We start from the raw sequence: 27,735 nt of genomic DNA, 5'->3' as shown, positions 1-27,735 counted from the left end.
TATACTTATTTAATTTACAAACACACACACTTTGTTTTTCACAAATTAATAAAATATTACTATACATTACAATTCAAATGTATCCTAACAGACTTTGTACAAATAATTTTTATACATGTACCAACTTCATTTCTTCAAATTTTAAACTCATTGGCCCGTATTCTGAAGTCAGGTTTGACTTAAACTCAGGTTTAAAGTTGTGGTTTAAGTATGGATAGCCAATTGTTACATAAATCACTAACAGTAGAGATATCATATTTCAGCTCATTTGGCTCTCAAATCATTCATAATTATCTAGGAAGGATAATTAGATGATTGTCTTCACCATTAATGAATCAGGAAAGAGCACAGTAAGCATAAGAAACATACAACTTAATACAAATTTTGACACTTTTGGCTTCCCATAATTTTAGCACAGAGTTAGACCATGGTCTAAGTTAAACCTGACTTCAGAATACGGGCCTTTGGATTCTTATGAATTTTTGTTGATGATATACAGAGACAGCCAAGGACAACATCATTAAAACGGGACTTAGGGGCAGGGCCCACTGTACAAATGAGAGGGAACAAGAGCAATATTTTACTATGACAAAGTAAATAATTGCGTATGTGTTATAGCAGGTTGATACTGAATTAATTTAGATTACAATTCTGAAAGTTATACAATGCATACATTTAAGCGTTTATATATTTCCTTTCCATATTATCATGCCTAAATTGTGTTACAATATAAACAATAAACAGGATGTTAAAGCTTACTCTTAAACAGCATTCTTTTATTCTCGTTATTCCACAGCTTAAAAATGGGAGACCCAAAAGATAACTTTAAAAGTGATGGGCAAATATTAACAAGAAAGTCATGAGACTCAGCATTAGACCCTTGAATCACTAACAATGGGTTAGCAGAGGCCCTGTTACAACCGGTAATGTCACAGCAATGCCTAATGTCACAGCAATCCTGGATCAACGTTTGACTTCACAATCCGAAAGATGGGACTGGGTCTATTGTTAGTGCTCTGTTAGCGCTAACAGCCTTAATAAACCTTGTAATTAAAAGTTATCAACTTTCTAGAACAATAAAGTGGCAAGGATGCCATAACTTCACTACATTCACACTTGCTATTAAAGATTCATGAAAAATCACATGGGATCCAAAACTAATGCTGCTTCCACTGAGGCGAAGTTTTGACTAACCTGGGTTAGTCAAAAAATAACATCCATACACAGGGCAAGAGTATTTCAACTTTGCAGGTTTGACATACAATAATGTGACAAGACACACTCTAGGTCTCTAGTTGAAATATTGAAGGTAAACAAGTGTACATGTACCATGAACTGAGAGATATTAAGTCGTAAAAATAGCCTTAAAAAAACGGACATACCTAAGCTTTTCGACATGCACTCATCAGAGTAAAATTGCATGAACAGAACACTAGAACGATTTTACTCTAATGAGTGCATGTTGAAAAGCTAAGTAGGTCTTTTTAAGGGTATTTTACCATTTTACGGTACCAAATACTTATTTAGATATTAAATCAAATTGATAATATCAAAGTGGTATAAATAAAAAACATTTCTGTGGCACTGAACAAAGTCATTATATTTGTGCCATCAAGGAATCCATGATGTCACTAGTGACTTGAAATAAAATATGGTTCAGGAAAAAATTACACTGGAGCTCAGGGCGATTCCCCCCCCCCCCCCTCCCAAGTGCTTAAAAGAGCACCGAAGATCCCCATTCACTTCAATGTTAAAAGTTATGCAAAGTTGCAGATTTAGGCAGTCGGTTGTTATGATTATTATCATTATTCATTTGTAAGAAGCAAACCTTGAAAATTTCAATGTCAATTTCTTGCCCGGCATGTTTTATATATCTTTGGTTTTTTTTTAAACCAATATACAGTACATTTGACTAGCAACACAATAAAAATCTAGCTACTAGAAATATTACCTACACAAACATAGTATCTTCTGTGAACTTATGTTAACAACTGATGCTTTTGTAGGAAGGTTCTTTGTACCTATGCGTTTGCTTTTGTTTGAAATCTATTCAGTTGAGATCAGTTTGCTGTTTTTCAGTTTAGCTTCAATAGACACTTTTGTTCTAATTCATCACATCTGTCACTGCCCTACTTCTCTGGTCACCTTAATTCTTTTCCTATTCAGATGTGCTCATTCATTCCATTATCATCTTCTTCTTTTGATGTACATTCTTCATTACATAATCACCAAGGTCATTCAACTGTCCTCATCCTAGTTCTTCATCATTGTACTTCTATGAACGGGGTCATTCCATTTTAGTTGGGTATTTCTACTTTCTCTTACGTTCAGTGGTTATCTTTAGATTACTTTACATGGTCTTCATGTCAAAAGGACACCCCTCCTCCAAAAATGATCTTGTCCTTATGTTGTACATTCTTCATTACCTAATCACCCAGGCCATTTAACCACTCTCTTCTTAGTTCTTTCTCATTGTTATTTCTATGAATGGGGTCATTCTATTTTAGTTGGGTATTTCTATTTTCTCTAAGTTCAATGGTAACTTTTAGGTCACTTTAGATAGTCTTCATGTCCAAAAGACACCCACACCTATCCAAAAATGATCTTGTCCTTTTGTTGTATACTCTTCACTACATCACCACCCAGGACGGTAACACATCCTTACTCTAGTCCTTTCTCATTGTATTTCCATGAATTGGGTTGTTCCATTTTAGTTGGGCTGTTTTATTTTCTCTAAGTTCAATGATTACCTCAGGTGAATTTACATGATCTTCATTTGAAATAGACACCCCCCTACGAAATGGTCTGGTCTATTTCTATGAATTGGGTTATTTTATTTTCTCTCAGTTGGTTGGTTACCCTCAGGATAATTTACACCAGGATGATTATTTTTAAAAAATACCAATGTTATGTGTTGTTATGTTTGGTCGCATGATGCTATGTTGACCAATCATGGAACAGGATTCAATCAACAAATTATATAAACAAAATATGAAACAAAATCACTTTTTTCTTTAAAATAATCTTTCATATTTAGTGATTTTGTAATTAAATTTTGTGTAAATCATTTGTAGATGTTTAAAATAAATGTACATAAAAAAGTTACAAGGTTTTCGTGACCCCATAGACCTTTAAGGAGAATTAATTGACGGTGCTTGTCATGCTTGTCACATTGAGGGGTCATAGTGCTATCATATGTCCTTGAGTAATAATGTCCTCTTACAGCATGAGGCGCTGTGGTCGGGTGGTCAAAGGCCCTTGACTATGAAAGATAGGGGTTCAATCCTCAGCACAGCACTATTCCCTCGAGCAAGGCATTACATCTACATTGCTCTTTCAGTGTATATCAAATAGATTAAATGTGTGGACATTTTTGGAAAGAATAAAGAGAATAATGGCTCAACCCAGAGAGCAGGAGAAAAGAAAACAGTTCTGAGGCTATGAATTCTGTCCAGACTGAATCGGAGGCAGGACTGGCCTATCTTCCGGAAGAGACCCGACGCTCCCAGGTCTAGAAGCATGTCCATCAGAACCACCAACCATCTGGAAGGACGTCTGCGACCCGCTCGGTGACGCCGACATACCTCTAGCATCGGACAGACTGGACATTCTAGAGTCACTCCTGGAGCTCGCAACGCTGGAGTCGGGACTCCCCGCCAGGTAGCGGATAGCACTGTTGGGCACGGTCTTGGGGCGGTTGGGTTCGTCACCTAGCCCTTCCAACTGCTTGCCTGGTGCTGTGGATGGTGGTCTGTAATACACAAAGCAAGATGGAAAAGTCACGAGATACCGCATACCAACAATCAAAAACAAATTATTGGCTACTTATTGCGGCACGTCCACTATGATGAAATATACCCACTGAATGTTGCTTTAACATTTTGACCAATAAATAAAAACAAGACATCATGATTTAAAAAGCTATCACCCCTCTCTATCACCTTTTTTTTCCTTCTTGATAATTCAAAGAACTTGAAGATTGAAAATCACCCCTCAATTCTTGGTGGTGATGATAACGCTACTACTGCTGCTGCTACTATTACTTTTACTGCTTATTTTCTGTACTTCTATTAGATGAACAAAGCAAATGAAATAAAAGTATATTCATTTCAGAAGAATACTTACTCATTGATAAGTTGATCCAATGGTCTTGGTACGATACCAGAGACAGCTTCCTTGGCAGCACTCTTTCTCCTTTCATATGAGATCTTTTCCTGTTTGAAGACATTAACATTCATGAATAATATATGGTTGTGCCATCAAAGAGAGAGAAAGGTAAAGGGTAAAGAAGAAGAGAAAGAATATAAGATAATAATAAGAAAGAGAGATAGAGACAGAGAAAGAAAGAAAGAAACAAGTAAAGAAAAAAGATAAAGAAAAGAGTGGAAAAAAAGAAAATTCAATACATGTACATTTAGTTTGTGATGCATTTCTCTTAATATAAAATTGTTTTATTTCACCACTATATTCATGTTCTCATTCTTTTTCTTTATCATTTTCTCCCACTCTGATGATTTAAATTTTCGCCAATCCACTTCATTGCTCCATCATATCAAATGAATGAACACACTTACTATATCACTCATAGTTGACTCTTGCCTCTTCTTAGAGTTCTGGCTTAGGGGTCTAGGGGGAGGATCAACGACAGGTTTCATCCATGTCCTCATGTTGGTAGGAGATGGAGGGTTCTCAACGATCCCTGGCGGACCCTGTCGACCAGTGGACTGAGAGAAGGAAGGGGAGTGGCTCTCGGATCTCATGGCAGAACTGGTCTGAGACTGGGAGTAGATGGAGGACGAGTCCTGTTCCTGACTTGAGGGTTCAGGGCTGTCTGGAACGGCCAGACCCAGGTAGGACAGGACCAGGTTGCGGACCAGCTTGAAGGCCATCTCAGGGTCAGCTAATAAGTGCAACAGAAAATCAAAGAAATGTAACGACAGATTTAACAGTAATACCCTCCAAACAACATTAAAGTGGTCCTTCATTATTATTATGATTTATCAAGTAACCACCTTAGCAAACTTCGAATATTTAAGACAGCTACAAACAAAACATAAAAAGGTTTCTTAAAAGTTCAACAGAGTAATTTTCACTTGAGAATAATTTGCAGTTTTTACGTCACCAAGCAGAAATCATTCTTTTAGAATAAGACCAGTTGGCATTTGAAAGATATGTATTTTACTCTTTACCAGGCTCATATAAAGAGAGCAATATCTGGTTAAAGAAGAATTAAAAAAACTTACTGGTGTCAATGCTTCTGTCAAAGAAACCTGGTTTATTCTGATGCATGTGCTGGTAGAGGTTGGTCCTATCCACTGCAAACTGGACCTGAGAGGCGGAGAGGTTTCCGACAGACTGCAGACGTTGTTCATGCTTGGTCTGATCCAGCGGGAGGAGGAGGACGTAGCGGGGCTGGAAGTGCGTTAGCTTCATGGTCAGGACACCCTGGATGAGGAAACGACAAGGACCATTATGGAATGAATTTCAGCAAGATGAGTATCCTCTATCGGTAACATCAAGATCTCACTGAAAACACTGTTTATTCCTGCAAGCTTGTTTGTAATTACAACCTTCATTTTAAAGACAACGTTTGTAGGGCAATTTCTCTATCAACTGGCAAGTTGGTTAATTGCCACTTGGATTACAGCTGTTTTTCTACATTATGTCTGGTCTGGGGCCCGTTGCAGAAAGAGTTGCATTTAAACGCAAGCCAAAAAATCGATCGCAAGTCCCAAATGCGCGCTGTTGATTGGTGGAAAATCAAGTTGCGCGTGATTTTTTGAGTTGCGATTGATTGCAATTCTTTCTGCAACGGGCCCCTGATCCGACAGGATCTAATCCCAATTTCTCTAACAGCCACTTTCTTTACTTTGGTCTAATTACCATTTAGCCTATTGGCGACACGACATTTGCTCCTGCAACAATAGCTCCAGTCTAAATACATCAGAAGGCATAGGGGTAGAGTTAGAATTGTGATATAGTTTTTGGTTCAGAATAATGTAAAGATAAGGATTTTCAGGAAGAGCAATCAATCTAAGGAGCAAATGTCATGGAACCCTGGGACATACCTCTAGCTCCATGGTGAGCACACAAGCGAGTCCATTTTCGGCGACAGACTCGATGGCCTGGAGGCTCAGTCCATACCGATGTTCCATTATCTGATAGGTCAACAGGAACTCACCCTGTGGTAAAGAAGAAAATATATTCAATCAATATCACCAACATTTCCTACAAAAAATACAAATAAACTAAAAATATGGAATTTAAGAAACTCAGATATTTTTAGAGATTGCAAAAAGTTGAGCGATTTATAATATTTGTTTAGGTTGTGTACAGAAGATAATACGTCAAGGCACTTATAAGGAGATGTTCAGTTAAAAATTTCTGCTTGAAGCCTCAGCATATTGTTGACGTTTTAAGAAAACAAAATGAAAAAGAAATTAACTTAATAATGAATTATGCATTATTTTCTATTTACAAATGTCACAAAATAATATTAGTTACAATGAAAAAAAATTTATATTTATGATTTGAAAATTATGTTTATGTATTATCTGAAAAATACATATATGATAATGAAAGATTTAAACGAAAAGAAAATGTATATATGAATTTTAGCAAAGGGAGTTTAATACTGAATGCTTTGTAAAACTTTTTTTTAAAACTATATTTGTATGTGTGTGTGTGTATTTTATTCAAATAAAGAAGACCAGGGGGGTGTTTCACAAAGATTCAAGTATGACTTAGAGTCGCACTTAAAGAACGAGTTGCGTACAGTATGAAAGGCTTGACCGCATTGGTCATATCTATCAATCTATCAATAAGATTGCGCGTTGCATATCATGTACGCGTCGGCATTTAAGTGCGACTTAAGTCATACTTAAATCTTTGTGAAACACCCCCCAGTACTAGTTTGAAAAAATAAATGACAAAACAACAGGGAGAGCAAACTGACAAACACTGTATGCCATCTCCTATTGACTTTGTGTTATAAATGACTAGTCTTAAAATATGCCTTTTGAGATAACTATTAATAATACAGAGGATAAATTAGCCTATGATTTTATTTGTGTAGAGAAACCAAACAATTTTTGAGAAGATAGGTATCTGTTTGCTATTTGGTAACATAATCATTGCAATATGAATGTATTAAGTAGCGGATTGGTGTGTTACAATTCTTGTGGGCCTGTATTACAAGACTACACTGCTGAGAATGGTGCATTATGTGTAGTGTACCTGACCAGATATGAGTAGTTGAGGACTTCAGGTAAGACTTTTAAGGTTGCTGGTTGCTATGCTCTTTAAACCTTGGAATACACAAAGAAGACTAGCATGAATGGTGGTACATTTTGCATCTCATTCATTCAATATCAAACTTTAGATGAGTGAAGAAAGTTTCTAAGCACCATTCAAGGGTGTGATGAAAATTGATGTTACCAAAGTGGGCGAGGGGTGAGGGGTATCAAATTCTATACTTTGGTCATATTTATCCATGGAAATTTACACTAAAATAGTAGGATGCTAAAATGTATTGACGTATTTATGTATTCATGCTAGTGTTTAACCTTATACTTATGCTCAGGCAGGATTTTACAAAAGGGGGACATTTTGTACAGGGAAAATTTGACAAGAAAAAAAAAAATGTCTTCATGCACTACCATATCGATGTAATTTTTTTTTCCAGGAAAACTTTGACAAGCCCCCCCCCCCCAAAAAAAGTCCTCACTTGTATTTTTTGTACCTCTCAAAAGGGGGGGGGGGGGCCACGGCGCAGATGTGCACCAACTGGATCCGCCTCTGCTTATGCTTGATTTAATGCCTATGCCTATGCTTAACCTTTAAATGCATATGCAATGTGCTAATGATCAATATGATTCGTTAAGATCACCTACCTCTTGCAACAACTCTTCAAATTGTTCTGCTGACACATAATGATAATCCTTGTCTCCACCCGCTGGTTGTCCTCTGGTAGTATGTAATAACCTGACAACCAAATAAAAGGATCATTATAACCTTTTATCAAAAAGGTTCAAGGACGTAGCCAATGGTGACAGCGTATACAAGTCACGTGTTCATGCTACAATTCTATACAACCTTTCAGCTGTTTTTTTTTGTTAAACACTGCACTTCTGGTGCATCATTTAACTCATAGCGTGCAAAGCTAAGACACCATCTAAAATAAGCAACCATTCAAATGAAATGCATGCTGCCGGCGCTTAAGCACATTTTTGAATCTGTGATGTTAGTGTCGATGCAAGCATCTCGGGTATTTGCAATAACATCCACAAGCATACGGCGCAAGGGCCTCGTGCTTTGGCATATTGCAAATACCCTTGAGTGTCATAACCCACTAATAAATGCACATTGTATAATATTCAAGTAACCACTGTTCAGGACTGCTCTGCAATATTGGACAATTACTCCACAATAAGATAATCTATATTCATAAAATATCATTGGGTGATTTAAAGTTCAGTGTTGACCTTTCGGTGTTGGTGTTGGTTAATTTTTACATGGGTATAGCAACAAACTTAAAATGAACATGGTCCTGAAAAGTCACTCACTAGGAGTTGAGCTGTTAATATTGCAGTTTGGATAATTTGTGTAAACTCAGAATAGGTTTTGGAGCTACGAAACACAATCCAAATTATCTTTCAAACACCAACACCTGACTTGAAATTGCCCATTGAAACAATTGGTGTAATAAATTTGGCTTGAATTCATAAAGGTGGTGTTGAATGTATGGTATGACCATGCTTTATGCAGATTTTATGCATTGATTATTCAGCACTGTATTTAAGGAGCATATCGAAGGAGCGTCCAAATAATGACTGCACAATTTCATCACAGCGCGCTATAAAATTCATGCTTGTTTTAGGTTACAGCACAGTTTACTGTTTAAAATTGATGAATCTACGGTCTATAATGAAGAGTTTACTCTTTTCTTCGATTTTTTCTGAGAGATCAGATATGCTTTCATTTAATATAAAATTCTAGTAATATTTGTTAGTTTTATTCATTTTTATAGGAAATTATATACAAAATATGATTCTCATTGCAACCCCTGTACAAAAGTCAATGAGGCAATAAATATTAAATATTCAGTCATCAACAAAAGTTTCAAAAGTGAATAATACGGCAACATGACTGATGACAATTTGCGACTAGATGCAAATAAAGAGCTATAATTTTCTCATCCATATACAATTCATAAGATTTCATGATAGCAAGGTTTAGAATTTCATCTCCACTTTTTTTATACAACATCCCTACAAAATGTGAAATACAATGCACACAGAACCATACATCAGTGTGAGAAAAACAAGATGAGATAAAAAGTACTCCAACCTAAACCTCAATGGCCTGTATTCTGAAGTATTGTTTGATTCAAACTCTGGTCTCAAGTTGTGGTTGAACTATGGACAGCCAATTGCAACATAAATCTCCAATAGTAGATGTTCAATGAATCAGCTCATTTGACTCTAATAATTATTAACTGTCAGGGAATGATAGATAAGATAGTTGTCTTCACCATCAATTAATTGAGAAAAGCACATCAAACAGGAAGCATACAAAGTAAAATTTTTTTTGACAGGTTTGGCTTCCCATAATTTTAGCACAGAGTTCGACCATGATACAAGTTAAACCTGACTTCAGAATACGGGCCAATGCGACAAAAATAGATTGGAACACTCACAATGTAACCATGAGATAAGACACATCAGGGCCTCATTTCATAAAATATTACATTTATGAGAACTGTGCTATTGTGGCAACTACCATGGCAACAGGGCTCAGTAGCCAATCACAATCAAGGTTTCCATGGTAGTTAAATTAATGGCAAAGACACAATAGTTGCAACTCTTGATATGAAACAGGCCCTGGAGCTTAACCTCAATGGTATAACAACTTACCCCAGTCCAAAGTATTCTGAGAACTCCTTCACCAGTCTCTGGGCAAGAGATTGCTTTCCCGATCCTCTGGGTCCAACAAGAACCAGGATTGGGTAAGGTGTCTCGATGCTTGGCAAAGTACTTCAATAAAGAACAAGTGGGTTAAAAACAAAGAGAGAAAAGGGATCAATTTAACTGTTCATTAAAAATGGCAATGATATACTTGTAAGTAGCCTTCCCCTACTTTGTAAAGCCTCATTTGTAGTGGAGCGTTGTGGCCCAGTGGATTAGTCTTCTGACTTTGAAACAGAGGGTCGTGGGTTCGATTCCCAGCCATGGCGTACTTTCCTTCAGCAAGAAATTTATCCACATTGTGCTGCACTCAACCCAGGTGAGGTGAATGGGTACCCGGCAGGATTAATTCCTTGAATGCATGAGCGCTGAAAGGCAGCTCGAGCTAAAGCCGGGGTAATAATAACAACGCACCTCGGAATAGAATATTTCTAGATAGATGGCGCTATATAAATGTCTATTATTATTATTATTAGTGCCTATGTAATTGTGGTCTTTCCATCTGTTTGACACATGTATGTGAAAATACAAGTCAAAACCAACTAAACTTTGCAGTCTTTGCAGACAGTTTTTTTTTTACTTTTTAATACAAGCTAATACAATACTAATATTAATCATATGTTGGACATCATCAAAAGGGAAATATTCAGGCTTTTCAGAACATTTTCATAATAAACACTAATATCAAGTACAGGTATAACAATGGTGTCATCAATCAAGGTTTCTTTGTCATTATTTCCTATGCCTTATACCATTTGGAAACCTAACAAGTAAATAGCTTTGAATAAATGCAATATCATTTCTTGTATCACAAGTATTTGTGTACCGGTATCCTATACCTTGGCCTTGTCACCAAAAGCAATTGATCATGAGGCTGATTTTATGATAGATCATATATTCAAATTCAAATTAAAAGTTCATTTATTTTCACATATCTAAAAAATAAGAGACAATGCATCGAGGACCAAATGAACAGAATAATTCCTGAACAATGTAAAACAACAACAATATTAAAATCTATTTAAAAGCAAAAAAATACATGAAGTAATGGTTGGGATGTGAAGGAGAAGCTAAAGGCCATTGGCCTACCAAGGCTACTTCCTTATTAACATTCACTACTGATAATTAAACAAAATCTTCAAATAAACTTTTAGGATTACAGGGGAAAAAAATATCTCAAAATCAACTGAATTGACAAAAAAAGTAAATAGAGCAAACCCCCCATATAACATATAAATAAATATGCAATAATCAATATAATCAATCATCCACACAATTAATTTCTCAGCTTTATAATCCAGTGCTCTGGTTCCATATAGGAACTTACTTACCTCATAAGAACCTTGGATTGTTTGAGGGAGGAGTAGATGAGAGCTCGTCTGTGGTCCTGCGCTGCTATCACCTCCATCGGTGGTTCAAACAAATTCACAGCTGCTATCTGAAATGAGGGCATCAACAGTGGAAAGTAACGGTATATTAATGTGAGATACACCCGGGGAAAGTTTTCTGTCGCATCCCATCTGTACGGAAGCCCAGCAGAGGAAAGGGTGGAGTTGAGTATCTGATCACTCTGGTGATAATACTGCTTCAGTCACACAACAAAACTAATGTCAAACATTATTCAAACAATGTAATAGCTAATAATCGGTCTGGAGTAGGTGTTCATTGATGTGATCGTAGAAAAACTTCAAAAGACCCATTGGCCTGAATTCACAAAGGTGTTTTTTTTAATCTCGGTTGAACCTGTGGTTTATGCAGATTTCCTATATGAATTACATTTAATTACCGCGTATATTAAAAAATGTCCCATGCTGATGTGCGCTTTTGTCACAGTGTGCCATATTGACGCCTATTGTCATGGTTAAGTACGCTATTTCATTCATGAGTCCACTGTTTGAAAAGTGGACTCAATAATTCAAAACAGTGGACTCATGAATAAAATAGCGTACTTAACCATGGCAACAGGCATCAATTTGGCACACTGTGACAAAAGCGCACATCAGCATTGGACATTTTTTAATATACGTGGTAAATAAGCGTAATTTATACAGGAAATCTGCATAAACCATGGGTTCAACCGATGGTTCAAAAAACCACCTCTGTGAATTCAGGCCATTATTTCACATGCATGTATGTGGACTGCACCTCTTAGGCTGTGTTGGTGGCACAACATATTTACACCTCTGACATCCCCCCACTTTTCATGAAAATGCATTCTCATAAGACACAAGGTAATTTCAATCATAAACTAATATAATACAATTTGTAAAAGGTTAATCTTTTTTTTCTTATGTGCAAAAATAGCTTTACCGGTCAAATTTTAGGACTATAATAAAAACATGTGGTTAAATGTAATCAGATATAAGGGTTGTACAACATATTACTTCATAGTTGGGAATTAGAAAGCAAGGATCTCCTGTCTGTTAGCTGGATGTTGGGCAAAGCGGGAGCAGCAAAAAAAAAAATTGATTATATTGGACAAGAGAAATATTTTACTCTTACCCCCATGATGCATACAGAATTGCATTCAAGACTGGTGTAAATCACCTTCTCATCTACTTCCACCTTATGCCTATTCAGCTAAATGTAACCTCACAATCTTTACTTAATACAGTGTGAGATACATATTGAAATGATGCAGGTTTTAAGACTGGTGTAAATTACCTTCTCTTCGACTTACATATTACGTCTATTTAGCTCTTTCAGCTGTGGTAAACGGAAGAGGAGGGATACTAGTCTCAAGAGGATAAATGGTACCAACAAATCTTTACTTAATACAGTGTGAGATGCATATTAAGATAATGGTGATATTTTTTCAAGAATGGTGTAAATCACCTTCTCTTTGACTTCCACCCCATGCCTATTCAGCTCTATCAGCTGTGGTATATGGAAGAGAGGGGATAGTTCTTCAGTCTCAAATGGCTAAATATAACTGCACAATCTTTACTTAATAGAGTGTGAGATGCATAATAAAAATAATAGTAAAGACTGGTGTAAATTACCTTCTCCTCGACTTCCACCTTATGCCTGTCCAGCTCTATAAGCTGTGGTATACGGAAGAGAAGGGATAGTCTGTAGTCTTCTATATCCTGGATAGGATTTCTTAGCAAGGTTAGATGGCGTAGCAGCTTAAGGCCCTCGATGTACTGAAGATCTGTGATATCAGCAACCTAATGGGAAGAAGAAAAAAGGAAAGAATCATTTGGTAAAAGTTTTAAAGATCTGTCTAAAAAGTTGAGGCAGAAATTGTTTCATTTCAATATTTGGAAAAACTAATTATGCTACACATTTATCATATGTAGGCTACAAATTTGTATTGAGACCATACATTTTACTGAAAATGTAATGCTTTTTTAAATTCAATTATTTGATCAAATTATTAAGCACAAAAGTGCATACTGCTGTTATATGAACATAGTGTGCAAGTAGCATTGGTATATTTACATTTGGTCCAAAATACGGTAATCAAATTATGGTAAGAAGGTTAACCAAAATTGACATATTATGCACATATATTAGGTAAGGTAGGTGCCGATCCCTTCGGATTTCCTTTGCATAAGTTTGCTTGTAAAAGAAAGTAAAAATGTAGCTGTGTTACTAGTTTCCACCAAATGTCACAAAACAAGAGTTCCCGAAACAATGGTATAAAAAAACCCTCTTATAATTGCATCGATATCAAGCATTTAAAGTGAATTTCATGAGAATGATCCATAGTATTGTTATCCATCATTTTTTTAGAGTAAAACACATTATAAAAGTTTTGCTATTATTAAAAGTGAAAAAAAAATACATAAGATACATGACATGGTGTCCATGTAACATAAGAAAATCTTTTTATAAATTTCAAGAACTCAGAAGAATATCAATTTGAAAGGACAATAAAACTTAGCCCTAATTTTGATTGATTACAAAATCTAAAAGCAACTGACTTAAAATTTTCAGGGAGATGATTGTGAAGTGGCAAATGGAAAGACACTTCCATAGAAATCACATATTATAATTCACTTGGCATGTAAAGAAGATCAGAAAGTTTCATGAATCATTACTCACAAGACAATAAAGTTGGCTAACCCACAAGGGAAAAAAATATTTTTAAACAACAAATTTGTAAGAGTTTTCATTTTCTGTTATTACATCATTTTCCCTACATATGAAACAAATCAAAACTGATGTTTAGAAGAAATAGATTTGCCAATTTGCATGGAGAAATACTGATTGCGACCAGTAGCTTCCCATTACTGACCAGTTACCAATATTTCAGATAACAGCATATCAAAATATAAATCATGTGAATAATAGAAACATTCATGAATATATCATTAATGATCAAAAGATTGACTGTTTTATACAAGATCTTAATAATACAGTCTGGGTGGATGTGTATAGCTGCTCTAATGCTGATATTGCCTATCAATGCTTCCTTGAAAAATTTGTTTCTTATTATGATAAAAACTTTTTAGTAAAATATAATTCGCATAAAAAACATTCTTAAGAAGCCTTGGATGACAACAAAAGTCTTTAAAATAGTTAATAAAAAGAACAGAATGTATAAATTATATTGTAAACATCCTTCAAATAAAAATAAAATGAACTATAATAGATGTCGAAATAGTGTAAAAAAATACATAAAAGTCAAAAGATCTTATTATTTCAATGAATTCAATAAACATAAAGGTAACATGAGAAAAACTTGGAATGTTATTCAAAATATTCTTGGTAAATTTAAAAACAAAACACCTGCTAGTTTCAGTGTAAATGGGCATGATATATGTGATAATAAAGATATTTCTAATTCTTTTAATAACTTTTTCATAAATATCGGCCCATCTATGTCTAATAATACTGCTCCAGCTGAAGGTAGTGAACTTTATCAGTCGTTTTTACCAACTCCATGTGTAAATACATTGTACTTTAAGCCTGTTACCGAAAATGAATTGATTAATATTGTGAGTAAAATTAAGAAGAGTAAAAGCACTGGTGTTGATAATATAAGCTCTATTGTTGTAAAGAAAGTCATATTTTACATTGTAAAACCCTTACTTTATATTTTCAATCTTTCTCTTTCAACTGGGGTAGTTCCTACAAAACTTAAAATAGCAAAAGTAATTCCAGTGTATAAGAAAGGAGACAATCGAAATATATTGAATTACAGACCTATTTCTATTCTACCAATATTCTCAAAGATATTAGAAAAGATTGTATTTACACGTGTTAATGATTTTCTTGATAAAAATGCAATTTTAAGTTCATGTCAATATGGATTTAGGAAAAATAGATCAACTGAAATGGCATTAATTGATTTGCATAATTATTTGATTTCCTGTATTGCAGAAAAAAATCACACAATAGGAGTATTTTTAGATTTAAGCAAGGCTTTCGACACAATTGATCATAGTATAATGCTTTATAAACTGAAAAATTATGGATTTCGTGGTCTTATTTTAAACTGGTTTGAGAATTATTTAACAAACAGAAGTCAAATGGTATTTTTTAATGATGTTAATTCAAGATCAATGAAAATTCTATGTGGAGTACCACAAGGTTCAATTCTAGGTCCGCTTCTTTTTCTACTTTATATAAATGATCTCTCCAACTGTTCATCTCTTCTCAAATTTGTACTTTTTGCCGATGATACAAATATTTTGATTAGTCACCATAATATTATAAATTTACAGCTTATGCTTCAAAGTGAAATGATAAATGTATCTAAATGGTTTAATTCAAATAAGCTATCTATAAATGTAGAAAAATCTGTATACATGTATTTCAACAACTCTAAAAATAACAGTCATGTGGATAATCTGCTAGTTCAGATCAATGGACTTGATATAAACCATGTTACTTCTACCAAGTTTTTAGGCATGATCATTGATCAAAATTTGACTTGGGATAGCCAAATTCTTGCCGTAACTAAAAGGACTTCAAAAAATATTGGTATCATCGGCAAACTATGTTTTCTCTTACCTAGGAATATTCTTATTTTGCTGTATAATACACTTGTCTTGCCTTATTTAAGTTATGGAAACATTGTCTGGGGAAATACATATCCATCAAAGTTAGACAAACTTCTAAAACTACAAAAGAGAGTAGTTAGATACTGTACTTTATCTGATTTTCATGCCCACTCTAAACCTTTGTTTCTCAAATTGAATGTACTTGATATATATAAGCTTAATAAATTTCTAATAGGATTAATCCTCTTCAGACATGTAAACACATCTTTACCTGAAAATATTCAATTATTATTATCATTCAATAATGAGATCCATAATTACAATACTCGTCATAAAGAGAAATTTCATATATTCAGATGTACTAAAACATTTGTTTCATTTACTTTTAAACATACTGCACCCCTTATTTGGAACGCACTTCCTCAAGAGATACGTCAAACTAGTAATTTCAATGGTTATAAAAGAAGATTAAAGTCATATCTGTTAAAGTTAACACATACCTATTTATATACTTTTTCATACGATAATAATTCAACTTTTCACTCCCTCTTCACTTCACTTTATGTTTATTTTGTAAAATTCCTTATTTTTGTATTGTTTTTTATAATTATTTACCTTAAACTATCCATTGCAACAATGTTTAATTCCAGTTTGGGAACTTTTGCAGTGACCCATTTCCATTTGATTTTTTTCTGTATATGTGAAATCAATACCATTTCTGTGTTTGTATAAATTGTATTGTATCCAAATGTAAATCTTGTAAATTTGTATGTAAATCTTGTAAATTTGTAAATTTGTATGTATGAATTGTATCTTTTTATCGAATGAAATGAATAAATCTTGAATCTTGAATCTTAAATTATAAACTTTTAGGTTTCCCCAATTTTAACATTGGTCTCAAATGTCGGCCTAAAAGAGAGGAATTACCATCAACTTTCAAAGATACAACTGGAGCCTGTTTAATAAAACTTGTTTTAACAACAAATTTGAATTAACAGTTAAAAACTTCTGAAATCTGTCAATCTGATTGGCTGAAAGTAAATTTGTTATAGAAATCATGCATTTGTCATTATAACAAGTCTTTATGAAACAGGACAATGATCTGAATTGATAACAACTTTGTAAAAGATTTGCCCAGGAGGCAGCAATCTCAAAATCATTATACCATGTAACAATGAAATTTTCATAAGCATATCAAATACAAGAAACAACAAAAGAAGAAGAGAAGGAGGGATGTGAGAAACAATGGAACCTACCTGGTTATTCTCTAAATCCAATGTTTCCAGTAAGACACATTTCTGCAATCCTTCTAAGCTGCATATTTCATTGCCAGAGAGATCAAGGTATTGTAGCCTTACAAGCGTGTCCAGGTTCTCGATCATGCTGATCTGATTACATCGCTGTTAACAAGGGAACAAAAACACAAAAGAGACAGTGAAAGAGTGTAAAGAATTTTTTGGGGAAAAGCATATCTTTATTCATGACTTTCCCAATTCTATTTATAGGGGGAGGTAAAGTTTTATTAAAATAATAATACTTAATTATATAATGCATCGATTTGTTATATAAATCGTGAATTTGCTATTATAACAAGTCTTTATGAAGGACCCGGATTGTGATTAAATTTTCCGCATTATATACTTGTTTGATTTTTCTCTTTTTATCCAAATCAACCTTTATCGGGTGGGTTTCCTCTTCAAACCAGGTTTGTGAAACGGGCTAGGATGAAAGCTGCAATGATGCTACTTACCAGGTTGATGAACCTAAGAGGGAGGTGGTCCAGTTTCTCAATAACTGATATGTTATTGTGAGCCAGACCCAAGTGCTGAAGGCACCGGCAATTCTCCACTCCTGCAATGGTCGACAGTTGGTTGTCTGGATGAATACCGAATCAAGGAATTTCAAATTCTACAAGGAAATCCATTTTCCAACAGTTCACCATGGATAATTAACAAAAGTCCTAAATCCAAGAAGACATCAGATTTTTTTTCACTATGGCCACTAGTGTAAATAAAGATGTGCAAATCAACATTGCAAAAATGCTGAAAGTATGTAATTGAGAAATATTGAATGGCCATTAGGGTAATATTGAATATGTTGCCCCTAACAGGTTTTCCCCCAAAGTATGGACAGGTTTGAAGTTGATCCCTTGAACGGTTGTTTTAAGAACAAGATATTTCAATAAATATTGAAATATATTGTTATATATTGTTAATATAAATAAATATTTAACCTCTGTTAAAAATACACTTATTTTTGCAATTAAAACACCATGGCCCATATTCTGAAGTCGGATTTAACATAAACTCAGGTTTAAAGTTGTGGTTTAAGTATGGAGAGCCAATTGTTACATAAATCACTAACAGTAGAGATATCATACTTCAGCTCATTTGGCTCTCAAATCATTCATAATTGTCTAGGAAGTATAAAAAGATTATTGTCTTCACCATCGATGAATCAGGAAAGAGCACAGTAAACATAAGAAACATACAACTTAATAAAAAGAATTGATACTTTTGGCTTCCCGTACTTCAACCACAACTTTAAACCTGAATTTAAGTTAAACCCGACTTCAGAATACGGGCCCATGTATAGAAAGGATACTGTCAAGGACTAGTTTGGTGAGAGCATGATGAGCTGACAAATCTCCCATCTCACTGATCTTGTTGAAAGACATATCAACCTCCTGAAAAACAAAAACAAAAAGAAAAGAAAAAATCAGTGGTGCTAATGATGATTTAAAATTCATTGATACAAAGTCTATATATTTCACTGGAAATGGAAACATATGAATACACATAAACAAATAGATCCACAAAGGTTGAGGGGATTAAGCACAGCACTGATTTGTATTTAACCTAAGAAAGGGTTCCATCAATAACTGTCATCTGACAACTTTCCTTCATTTTGATTGGCTGAGAAGCACAGGACCCTGACTGTTACTATGGTAACGGTAAAATAAATGGGGCTTGTCGATTGAAATATCTGACAAGTCCTTTCATGAATCGCTCCCCTGGCTGACAAAATAAAAATGCCATTCATGTATTTTCATAAATCATAATGATTTTCTGCTTGATTTTATATATATTAAGAGAGAAGATATATGATAACCCTAATCTGGATTTCAAGAAAAATGGTACATAGCTGAATTGTCCGAAATACTAACAAAATTATCACAGTGGCAACACGTAAAAGGTCTGCGAGAGACATCTGTTAAAACCAAATTAAAAACTGGCCCCTAAATAATAAATGAATAAACAACTTCTCAATCACTTTGCATTATTTTGACCAATGCTCTGATGTGTCATAATACACGCAACTAAAAATTTATATATGACATTACTATCAAGTCCAACTAAACTTCGGGTATAAACTATTCATCTTGGATTTATGATATGCTTGACCGACTGTAGAGCATTATGATAAATAGCCATCGAGCTATATTTTTCATATGCTATACCCATTTCACCCAACTATCAAAAAGTCCAGACTGAGTCTGGATAAGAATCACATGAAAAAAATTGCATTCATGAATTCAGAAATAGTCTATGCTATTTCTATGAGTGCAGTGAGGAAATATTCTGGATATTGTCATGGCAACTTTGATGTTTGATTGAATCATATGCACACCATACATTTCCCGCAGAACATGTGACCTCTTTGACAACAAAAGCTAATCTATAGTTACAAATTTCTTTCATAAATTCAAAGATGAGATTCATTACGGATCAAGTCCTCTTAATAGTAGCACTCAATTAATCCAGATTTTTCAGGGTGTCCCCGACCTTTCATGAAGTGAAATAATCTGCATCCAGTCCACATCCAGAGACTCATGAAAGGGGTATCACGGCCCAGTCTTACAAAGAGTTGTGATTGATCCAATCAACCTCAGCTATATGGAAATCCATCATTGTCATAATTTTTCCAACAGGATATTTCTACAATGTCCTTTGTGAATAAAGAGGGGCACACTGAAATTTTCAAGAAAACAATGAATGTATGAATATACATAATATCTAGAAAATATTTTGAATATCTGTGCATTTTAGATAATAGCATTGCTCGCTTTCCATAGGTGTGGTTGATCGGATCAATTGGGACTCTTTGTAAGATGGGGCCCTAGGGCCCGTCTTACAAAGAGTTACGACTGATCCAATCAATTGTAACTCTATGTGTCATAATTTTTTTTTTTACAGGAAATTTGCAAATGTCCTTTGTAAATATTGTCAAATCAATGAATTTGTGAATATACATTCATATCTAGAATTATTTTTGAACAAATATGCATTTTATATGTTGACTTTGCTGGCTTTCCATAGTTGTGATTGATTGGATCAATCGCAACTCTTTGTAAGATGGACCCCTGGTCTTACTTGGAGATTGTATGGAGGCTTGAAGTCCAGGAGGTTTGTGATTTCATTGTGGGATACATCAAGCTGAACAAGGTATGGCATACATCCCATGACAGTGATATCTATTCACAAAAAGTAGAATAAAGGGGTGACACAGTTCAATTTCAAATACAATTTTTACATTTCATATTAAGAATAGAAATTTAGTTCATACATTATAATAAAAAGCTGTAGCATCTTTCTGCTCCAGATCAAATGCATAGATGCAAAGGCAGTGACATCTATTAAAAATTTAAATATATATGTAACAAAGGCATCTTTATAAATCAACTTAATTTCAAACATGATTTTTAAATTTTGCAATATTCAGAAGATAAATTTGTTGGTCACTCATCATTTGAAAGAGTTGTATCATTTTTTTTTCTGGTATACCAGATATACAGAAGTTGAAATAAAGATTGTTTCAATACTTGTATTAGATCATATTGGATCAAAATATTGAATGACTATAAACAGAAAATTATTGGAAAAGCATTAATAAAAGGAAGGCCAACATATTACTCTTTGCACAGATACTAGGAGCTGTTTTACAATGGAGTAATGGGGCACTGCAGGAAACGTGCAATAAATTTAAAATCTAATATTTGCAAGTTTGGATTGATTGCCAATCTGCTCTTTGCAGCAAGGAGTACGTGTAAACTGATTTTGCTACAGCTATAATTGGCCTATCAATTGTAAGATTGCAACAGAAATTTGCAATCGATTGCAAATATTTTCTTGCAACACCCCTTAAGGACGTTCCACAGTTAAAATGAAGTCCATGTCATTTTCACCAAATTTTGCAGAGTCACTTTGGTATCTATGCATTATGAAAATGCAAAAAATAACATAGGTTCATGTGCTTATATTTTTTCTACGGGTCTTCAAATTCGCCGTATTTGAATGATATGCAATCTTGCGCAATCAAGAGAATTATGCCTCTCTTAGACCTCACGAATTCACCAAATGAGTGTAAATCATCTTTACTCAGTAGATACCGCATCAAACTTCATCAAATTTTCAAGATATATAACAGAGTGTATACAAAAGAAAGAGAAAGTCTTTTAATTGGTAGAACTATATCTATTTGGAGTCAGCAGCGCCCTCATTTGGCAAGAATGGTGCAAAAACTCGGAAAAAACAAATCTTCAAAGACGTGAATCTACTCAAAAATTAAAAAAAGTATTTTGTAAGCTGCACTTTTTTCAAAATCCATGTCATTTTCATCAAATTCTGCTAAATTGTAGAGGAATGCATATCGAAGGTGTAGGGAAGTTAAAAATATGGGGTCCATGTGCTCATTTTTTAACTATGAGTGTTCAAAGTGATGCGAGTTGGCATGAAAATCGCCCAAATGCGCCCGAAACGTGCAAAAGTCTAATAATGCCGTCTAAAATGCGAATGGTTCCGTAGTTTTGCCTCCAAACATTCAAAATCCATGTCATTTTCATCATACTCTCCAGATTTGTAGAAGAATATATTCTGAAGACATAAAAATATTAAAAATATGGGGCCCATGTGCTCGTTTTTAAACCATCAGTGTCTAAACTGTTGCAAGTTGGCTTGAAAATCGCCTAAAAAGCGCCGAAAACATGCAAAAGTCTCTTAATACCCTCTAAAATGCAAATGGTTCCACATTTCGCTCCAAAACATTCAAAATCCATGTCATTTTCATCATACTCTCTAGATTTGTAGAAGAATATATTCTAAAGACATTAAAATATTAAAAATATGGGGTCCATGTGCTCGTTTTTAAACTATCAGTGTCCAAAGTGTTGCGAGTTGGCTTGAAAATATTGAAATCCACCTAAAATGCGCCGAAAACGTGCAAACGTCTAATAATACCGTCTAAAATGCGAATAGTTCCGTAGTTTTGCTCCCAAACATTCAAAATCCATGTCAATTTCATCATATTCTCTAGATTTACAGAGGAATATATTCTGATGACGTTAAAATATTAAAAACATGGGTTCCATTTGCTAGTTTTTAAGCTATCAGTGTCTACACTGTTGTGAGTTGGCTTGAAACAGCCCAAAATGCGCCGAAAACAAGTAAAAGTCTGATTATACCGTCCAAAAATGTCTGAAATACCAATGGTTCCTTAGTCCTGCTCCCAAACATTCAAAATCCATGTCATTTTCGTCATACTTTCTATATTTATAGAGGAATATATTCTGAAGAAGTTAAGATGTTAAAATTATGGGGTCCATGTGCTCGTTTGCAAATTATCAGTGTCCAAAGTGTTGCGAGTTGGCTTGAAACAGGCTATAATGCGCCTAAAACGGGCAAAAGTCTAATACCGTCGAAAATGTCTAAAATACGAATGGTTCCTTAGTCCTGCTCCCAAACATTCAAAATCCATGCCATTTTAATCATACTCTCTAGATTTGTAAAGGAATATATTCTGAAGAAGTTAAGATGTTAAAATTATGGGGTCCATGTGCTCGTTTTCAAATTATCAGTGTCCAAAGTGTTGCGAGTTGGCTTTAAACAGTCTATAATGCGCCTAAAACGGGCAAAAGTCTAATACCGTCCACAATGTCTAAAATACGAATGGTTACTTAGTCCTGCTCCCAAACTTTCAAAATCCATGTCATTTTCATCATACTCTCTAGATTTGTAAAGGAATATATTCTGAAGAAGTTAAGATGTTAAAATTATGGGGTCCATGTGCTCGTTTTCAAATTATCAGTGTCCAAAGTGTTGCGAGTTGGCTTGAAACAGTCTATAATGCGCCTAAAACGGGCAAAAGTCTAATACCGTCCACAATGTCTAAAATACGAATGGTTCCTTAGTCCTGCTCCCAAACATTCAAAATGCATGTCATTTTCATCATACTCTCTAGATTTGTAGAAAAATATATTCTAAAGTAGTTCAGACATTACAAATTTGGGGTCCATCTGCTCGTTTTCAAATTATCGGTGTCCAAAGTATTGCGCGTTGGCTTGAAACAGCCCCAAATGCACAGTATCTGTGAGGAAAAATTCCGAACCACTTTTCCCTTTATTCATACTCGGGGGTCATAATCATCATACTTTGCAGCACTACAGAGAAACTATTTTGAAATTGTAGAGGAAATAAAAAAAAATGGTCCATGGAATAATTCCAGTTTATTAGCTTCATAAAATAACAGTTAATGTAGATAAGGAGAAAAATCAGCTCACATTACCTATAGCTGATTAAATCACAAGTTCATCCATTGTGACATCAGCGCGCAGAGTGTAAAATATGCGCAGATCATGATGCGCACAAACATAACTGTGGAACGTCCTTAAACGTAGTTTCCACTGTCGAGAATTGAGCCACGATTCAAACAGCAATCTTAATCGTCGAGCAATCGTAGTGATCTTATCAGATCGTATCAGGTCATATCAGATCAGTCGTGGTAATCTTAATGATCGTAGAAGAATTTTGAATGGTTCAAAAACTTTCGTGATCAGTTACGGAAGGCCAATCATGGCTTTTGGAAAAGATTGCACAACAGTGGGAACAAGGTCTAAAGGATGATAAAAAGTAATGCTTAAAGGTCAAGTCACCCCAGAAAAATATTTATTTGAATCACAAGAGAAAAATAAAAAAAGAATAACAGTGAACATTTCATCAGAATCGTATGTAAAATAAAAAAGTTATGACATTTTAAAGTTTCACTTATTTTTCATAAAATAGTTATATGCATAACTCAATGACATGCAAATGAGAGTCGGTGATGTCCATCACTCACTATTCCTTTCGTATTTTATTGTTCGAATTATACAGTATTTCAATTTTTAGACATTTGACAGTAAGGACCAACTTGACTGAACCATAAAATGTTGAAACAATGGTAATTCCACATGATCAGAGAGGAATAAAACTTTGTTTCACAGGACAATGGGGAGAAAATTAGAACGTTTCATATTTTATGTAATAAAATACAAAAGATATAGTGAGTGGGTGACATCATCAGTTCCCTCATTTGCATACCGACCAGGATGTGCTTATAACTGTTTTGTGAAATTAAGCAAAACTTTAAAATGTCATAACTTTCTTATTTTATATCCGATTTTGATCAAATTTACAGTGTAATGCTTGTTGGATTTCTCTCTTTTTATCAAAATTAACTTTTTGTTGGGGTGGACTTGTCCTTTAACTACCAATGTGCAAGGCATCTGAATCTTCGTAAAAAAGTCCCCATGAAGTATCTAGGCATATCTATTGAAATTCATATGAAATACAAACCTGTTATTCTGTTGTAAGGCAGTTCTAACTTTTGAAGATGAACATAGTTCTCAAGGATGTTAATTCCTTGCAGGTTGTAGCCCTGAATTGTAGACAGAAAAAAATGATCATGAATTACAACAAACAAACATAAAAATAAATAAAAATATCACTGCAACCCCACTCCATGACGTTACCATGGCAACACAGCTTCCAACAAATGGAAGAAAATGTCTTGCCCATCTTTACCCCAAAACCAATGTTTGTGCCAAGTTCTGTAAGCATCAGGCATTTTGATCCACAAGATTTTTACCTAATTTTTGCAAGAATATGCAGTTTCCATGGCAACATCATTTCCAATGCATGCAAAAAATGTGTCTTGCACATCTTTACTTCAAAACCAATGTGTGTGCCAAATTCAACAAGCACCAGTAAAAACTGTGGAAGTACATTAGTTTGATCCGCAAGATTTGACGCAGACCAACTGCCCGGCCATGCACTGATTTCTCTATACCACCATTGGTGGGGTCATATGCCAATAAATAGGTGCTTAAACAAATGAAAATATATCTACAAAAATTAATAATTGAATACCTGCATGTAAACAAATGGAACAATAAATGAATAAAAACAAATTACACAAGCAGATAGTCATCAATAAATGAATCATTCAAAATATACACTGCAGATAACGAAAAATGATTTTTGCATGAATACAAAGACAAATAAATGCATAATAGATTATTGAATAAACAAAAAAATGAATGAAAGGATGAATAAATGAATTTGCAATTTGCTCATCGAAAAGGTATAGTTCAAAAGTTCTAAAAGTGAAGCAGAATCTAGATTCTTGATTTCTAAATGTCAATTTCAAATCAAAGCATTCAAATAAAAATTTAAAGTAGACACACAGTGAAATAACTTTGGCTATAAGATTGACAAGAATTGTATTCAAGGAATAAGTAGATAGATGAATTGTTTTAAAACCAAGTTAGTTTCTCAAGTCTCTTGAAATTAGCTAGAAAAAAGCTCTAAAGTCTTCCTGATTTCTGGAACAAATGGTTGCGAAGCTACACGTATGTCACACATGTATCTAGCGATGTCACAGGAAGCAGGAATATTTTTAGTCTAGTCATTATTAAGAAATCTTTGAATGTCTAAACAATAGTTCCTAAAGGAAAGGACATAATGAGCTGATTAAGAGATCAATTTGTTAGTATCTATTTGCTATTGGAATGTACACACTGTGTGCGAGGACTTGGCAGGCATGATGCCGGATTTCAGTTGATTACAATTTGGTGTGCATGTAATTCTGTTGTGGATGCCATGATTTCATGGAAGTTTTGAGAGCACGCCACTCTCCTCATAGCATGTATTTCGGCTTAAAAGCTTTAGTTTGATATCAAACTCATGTTTGGACATTTCCTTGTGTTTCAACATTGAACTGTAACTTACAGGCAGTGTGAGGTTGAGGAAAGTGAGTTGTGTTCCATCTGCAGATCTACCAAGGTTGGAGAGTCCAGCAGAGATAGCTCGCTCATTCAGAATTCCATCTGGGCAAGGCTGACAAAAAAATGTTGAGATGGTTATTTAAAGTGAAATCCTTTCAATCAGGGATGACGGATTTAAATTACATTGATTTAAATCTTGATTTAAATAAAAATTTAAATCACTATGACTTTTTTTTATTCATTGATTTTTATCACTTCCATTGAAACATGTACAAATGCTTTACAATTTTTTTTGTGGAAGTTTTGTATTTTCGACTCAAAAGAAAAAGATTTTATCAATTTTATATCATGAAAACATCAACAAATCCTTCATATCTACCCAGAGCAATTGAAATCAAGTCAAATAAAAACAGGTTTATTGGCAGTTCTTCTATTCTGATCATTCACATGAACTACTACATATTGCTCTCCCAATACCAACAATTTGTTCACATATATGAATCATATCTATCCATAGCAATGGCACTTCAAAACAAAAAAATATATAAAAATTTGAAAAAGAAATCCTGAACTTATAAGGTTGAATTCCATCAGAGATTTTGCCAGGATGGGTGTGAACCAAGGCCTGTACATTGAATGAGAGGTTCAGACTTTCTGTATACGATTGTGCTTTATTCAGCTGGTACACTGAGAAAGATTTAGTAATCTATGTACTGGGTATAAAAAATGTATGCATGCTCTTGGCAAAGGAAAATCATGGCAAAAACCATGAATTTAGTGCCCTTTGCCAAAAGTGAGCATTTTTTGTACATTTTCTCAGTGAATGTGTCAAATTGATTGCAAGAATACATAAAATCTGCATAGTCCCTGGTAACCTATACATGTAGTTTAACATTTTCATATGTATTTAAGTACATACAAAATGTCACCATCTTCATGATGTTAATATTTTCTACAAATTCTACTTTGACTTGATTTAGAAAGAATAACTTTAAGTTAGTAACTGTCAGTTAAATTGTTAAATCAAAATTTATGTTAGTGCAAAGCCAAAGCGGCAAAAGATTATATTTTTGGTGTTGCCCTTTTGTTTTAAAATTTTTGTATAAGAAAATAAAGAAAATAAAAAACAAGATTTGAATTTTGAAAATCTGATTTAAACCATATAAAACCGATTTGTTTTTTAATTTGATTTCAATACATAAAAAAGTATTTATTTTGTGAAAAGAAAGTTTATACCTGTTGTTAGATGTTAGAAAAAAAAAATGAAATTTTCATAATTTTTTACTGTGTGAGTCTACTCACAAAAATAAAAGGAACAGTATCAGAAATTCATGATAAATCTTAAATTTATTTTTTTTAATGTTAACTGTCCGCATACATGGCATCCCCCCCCCCCCCAACTCCGCACCAGACTTCACTTTCGTCAGCTTCAGGACACAGTCACAGACACAGCTCAGTCACACTGGCACTCAGTCATTCATTCAATTACACCGTCCAAGCCGGGCAAGCACACACAAAAACGTATGCATGGGACTGCTAAAAAGAAATGTTTGTGTTAGCAATTCTTACCTCTTGTTCTTCAGCTTCCTCTTCTTCAGAGTCGATTTCTATATCATCGGCGGCATTATTGTTGACTTGAATTGGAGGATCCTGTACTAATTCAGCCTCAAGATTTTCTGGAGTTCGTTCCGTCAAATCGCTAAACGACACAGTTTGCGGCCGACTTTCCGCAGCAACAGACGCCATTTTCGTTGTTGTTAGGAACAAAAGTTCATTG

At 34.4% G+C, this 27,735-nt stretch overlaps 1 protein-coding gene across 1 annotated transcript; it reads right to left on the bottom strand.

Annotated features, from left to right (window-relative positions):
• Window positions 1–1,643: 1,643 nt before the first annotated feature.
• On the bottom strand, window positions 1,644–27,735 carry LOC129257530 (leucine-rich repeat and guanylate kinase domain-containing protein-like). The gene is made up of 16 exons (XM_054895879.2): window positions 27,528–27,735; window positions 25,963–26,070; window positions 24,529–24,610; window positions 20,293–20,393; window positions 18,524–18,605; window positions 17,670–17,794; window positions 17,176–17,319; window positions 12,968–13,135; window positions 11,297–11,403; window positions 9,915–10,034; window positions 7,893–7,983; window positions 6,069–6,182; window positions 5,244–5,445; window positions 4,575–4,900; window positions 4,126–4,214; window positions 1,644–3,751 (listed from the first exon to the last, which is right to left on the bottom strand). The coding sequence occupies exons 1-16, from the start codon at window positions 27,702–27,704 to the stop codon at window positions 3,439–3,441; spliced, it is 2,349 nt and encodes a 782-aa protein (XP_054751854.2). The 5' UTR covers window positions 27,705–27,735; the 3' UTR covers window positions 1,644–3,438.

This window comes from Lytechinus pictus, chromosome 3 (genome assembly GCF_037042905.1).
Source record: "Lytechinus pictus isolate F3 Inbred chromosome 3, Lp3.0, whole genome shotgun sequence".
Taxonomy (NCBI): Eukaryota; Metazoa; Echinodermata; class Echinoidea; order Temnopleuroida; family Toxopneustidae; genus Lytechinus; species Lytechinus pictus.
Note: the sequence above shows the minus strand (reverse complement) of the source record. Positions and strands in the feature narration are given on the sequence as shown.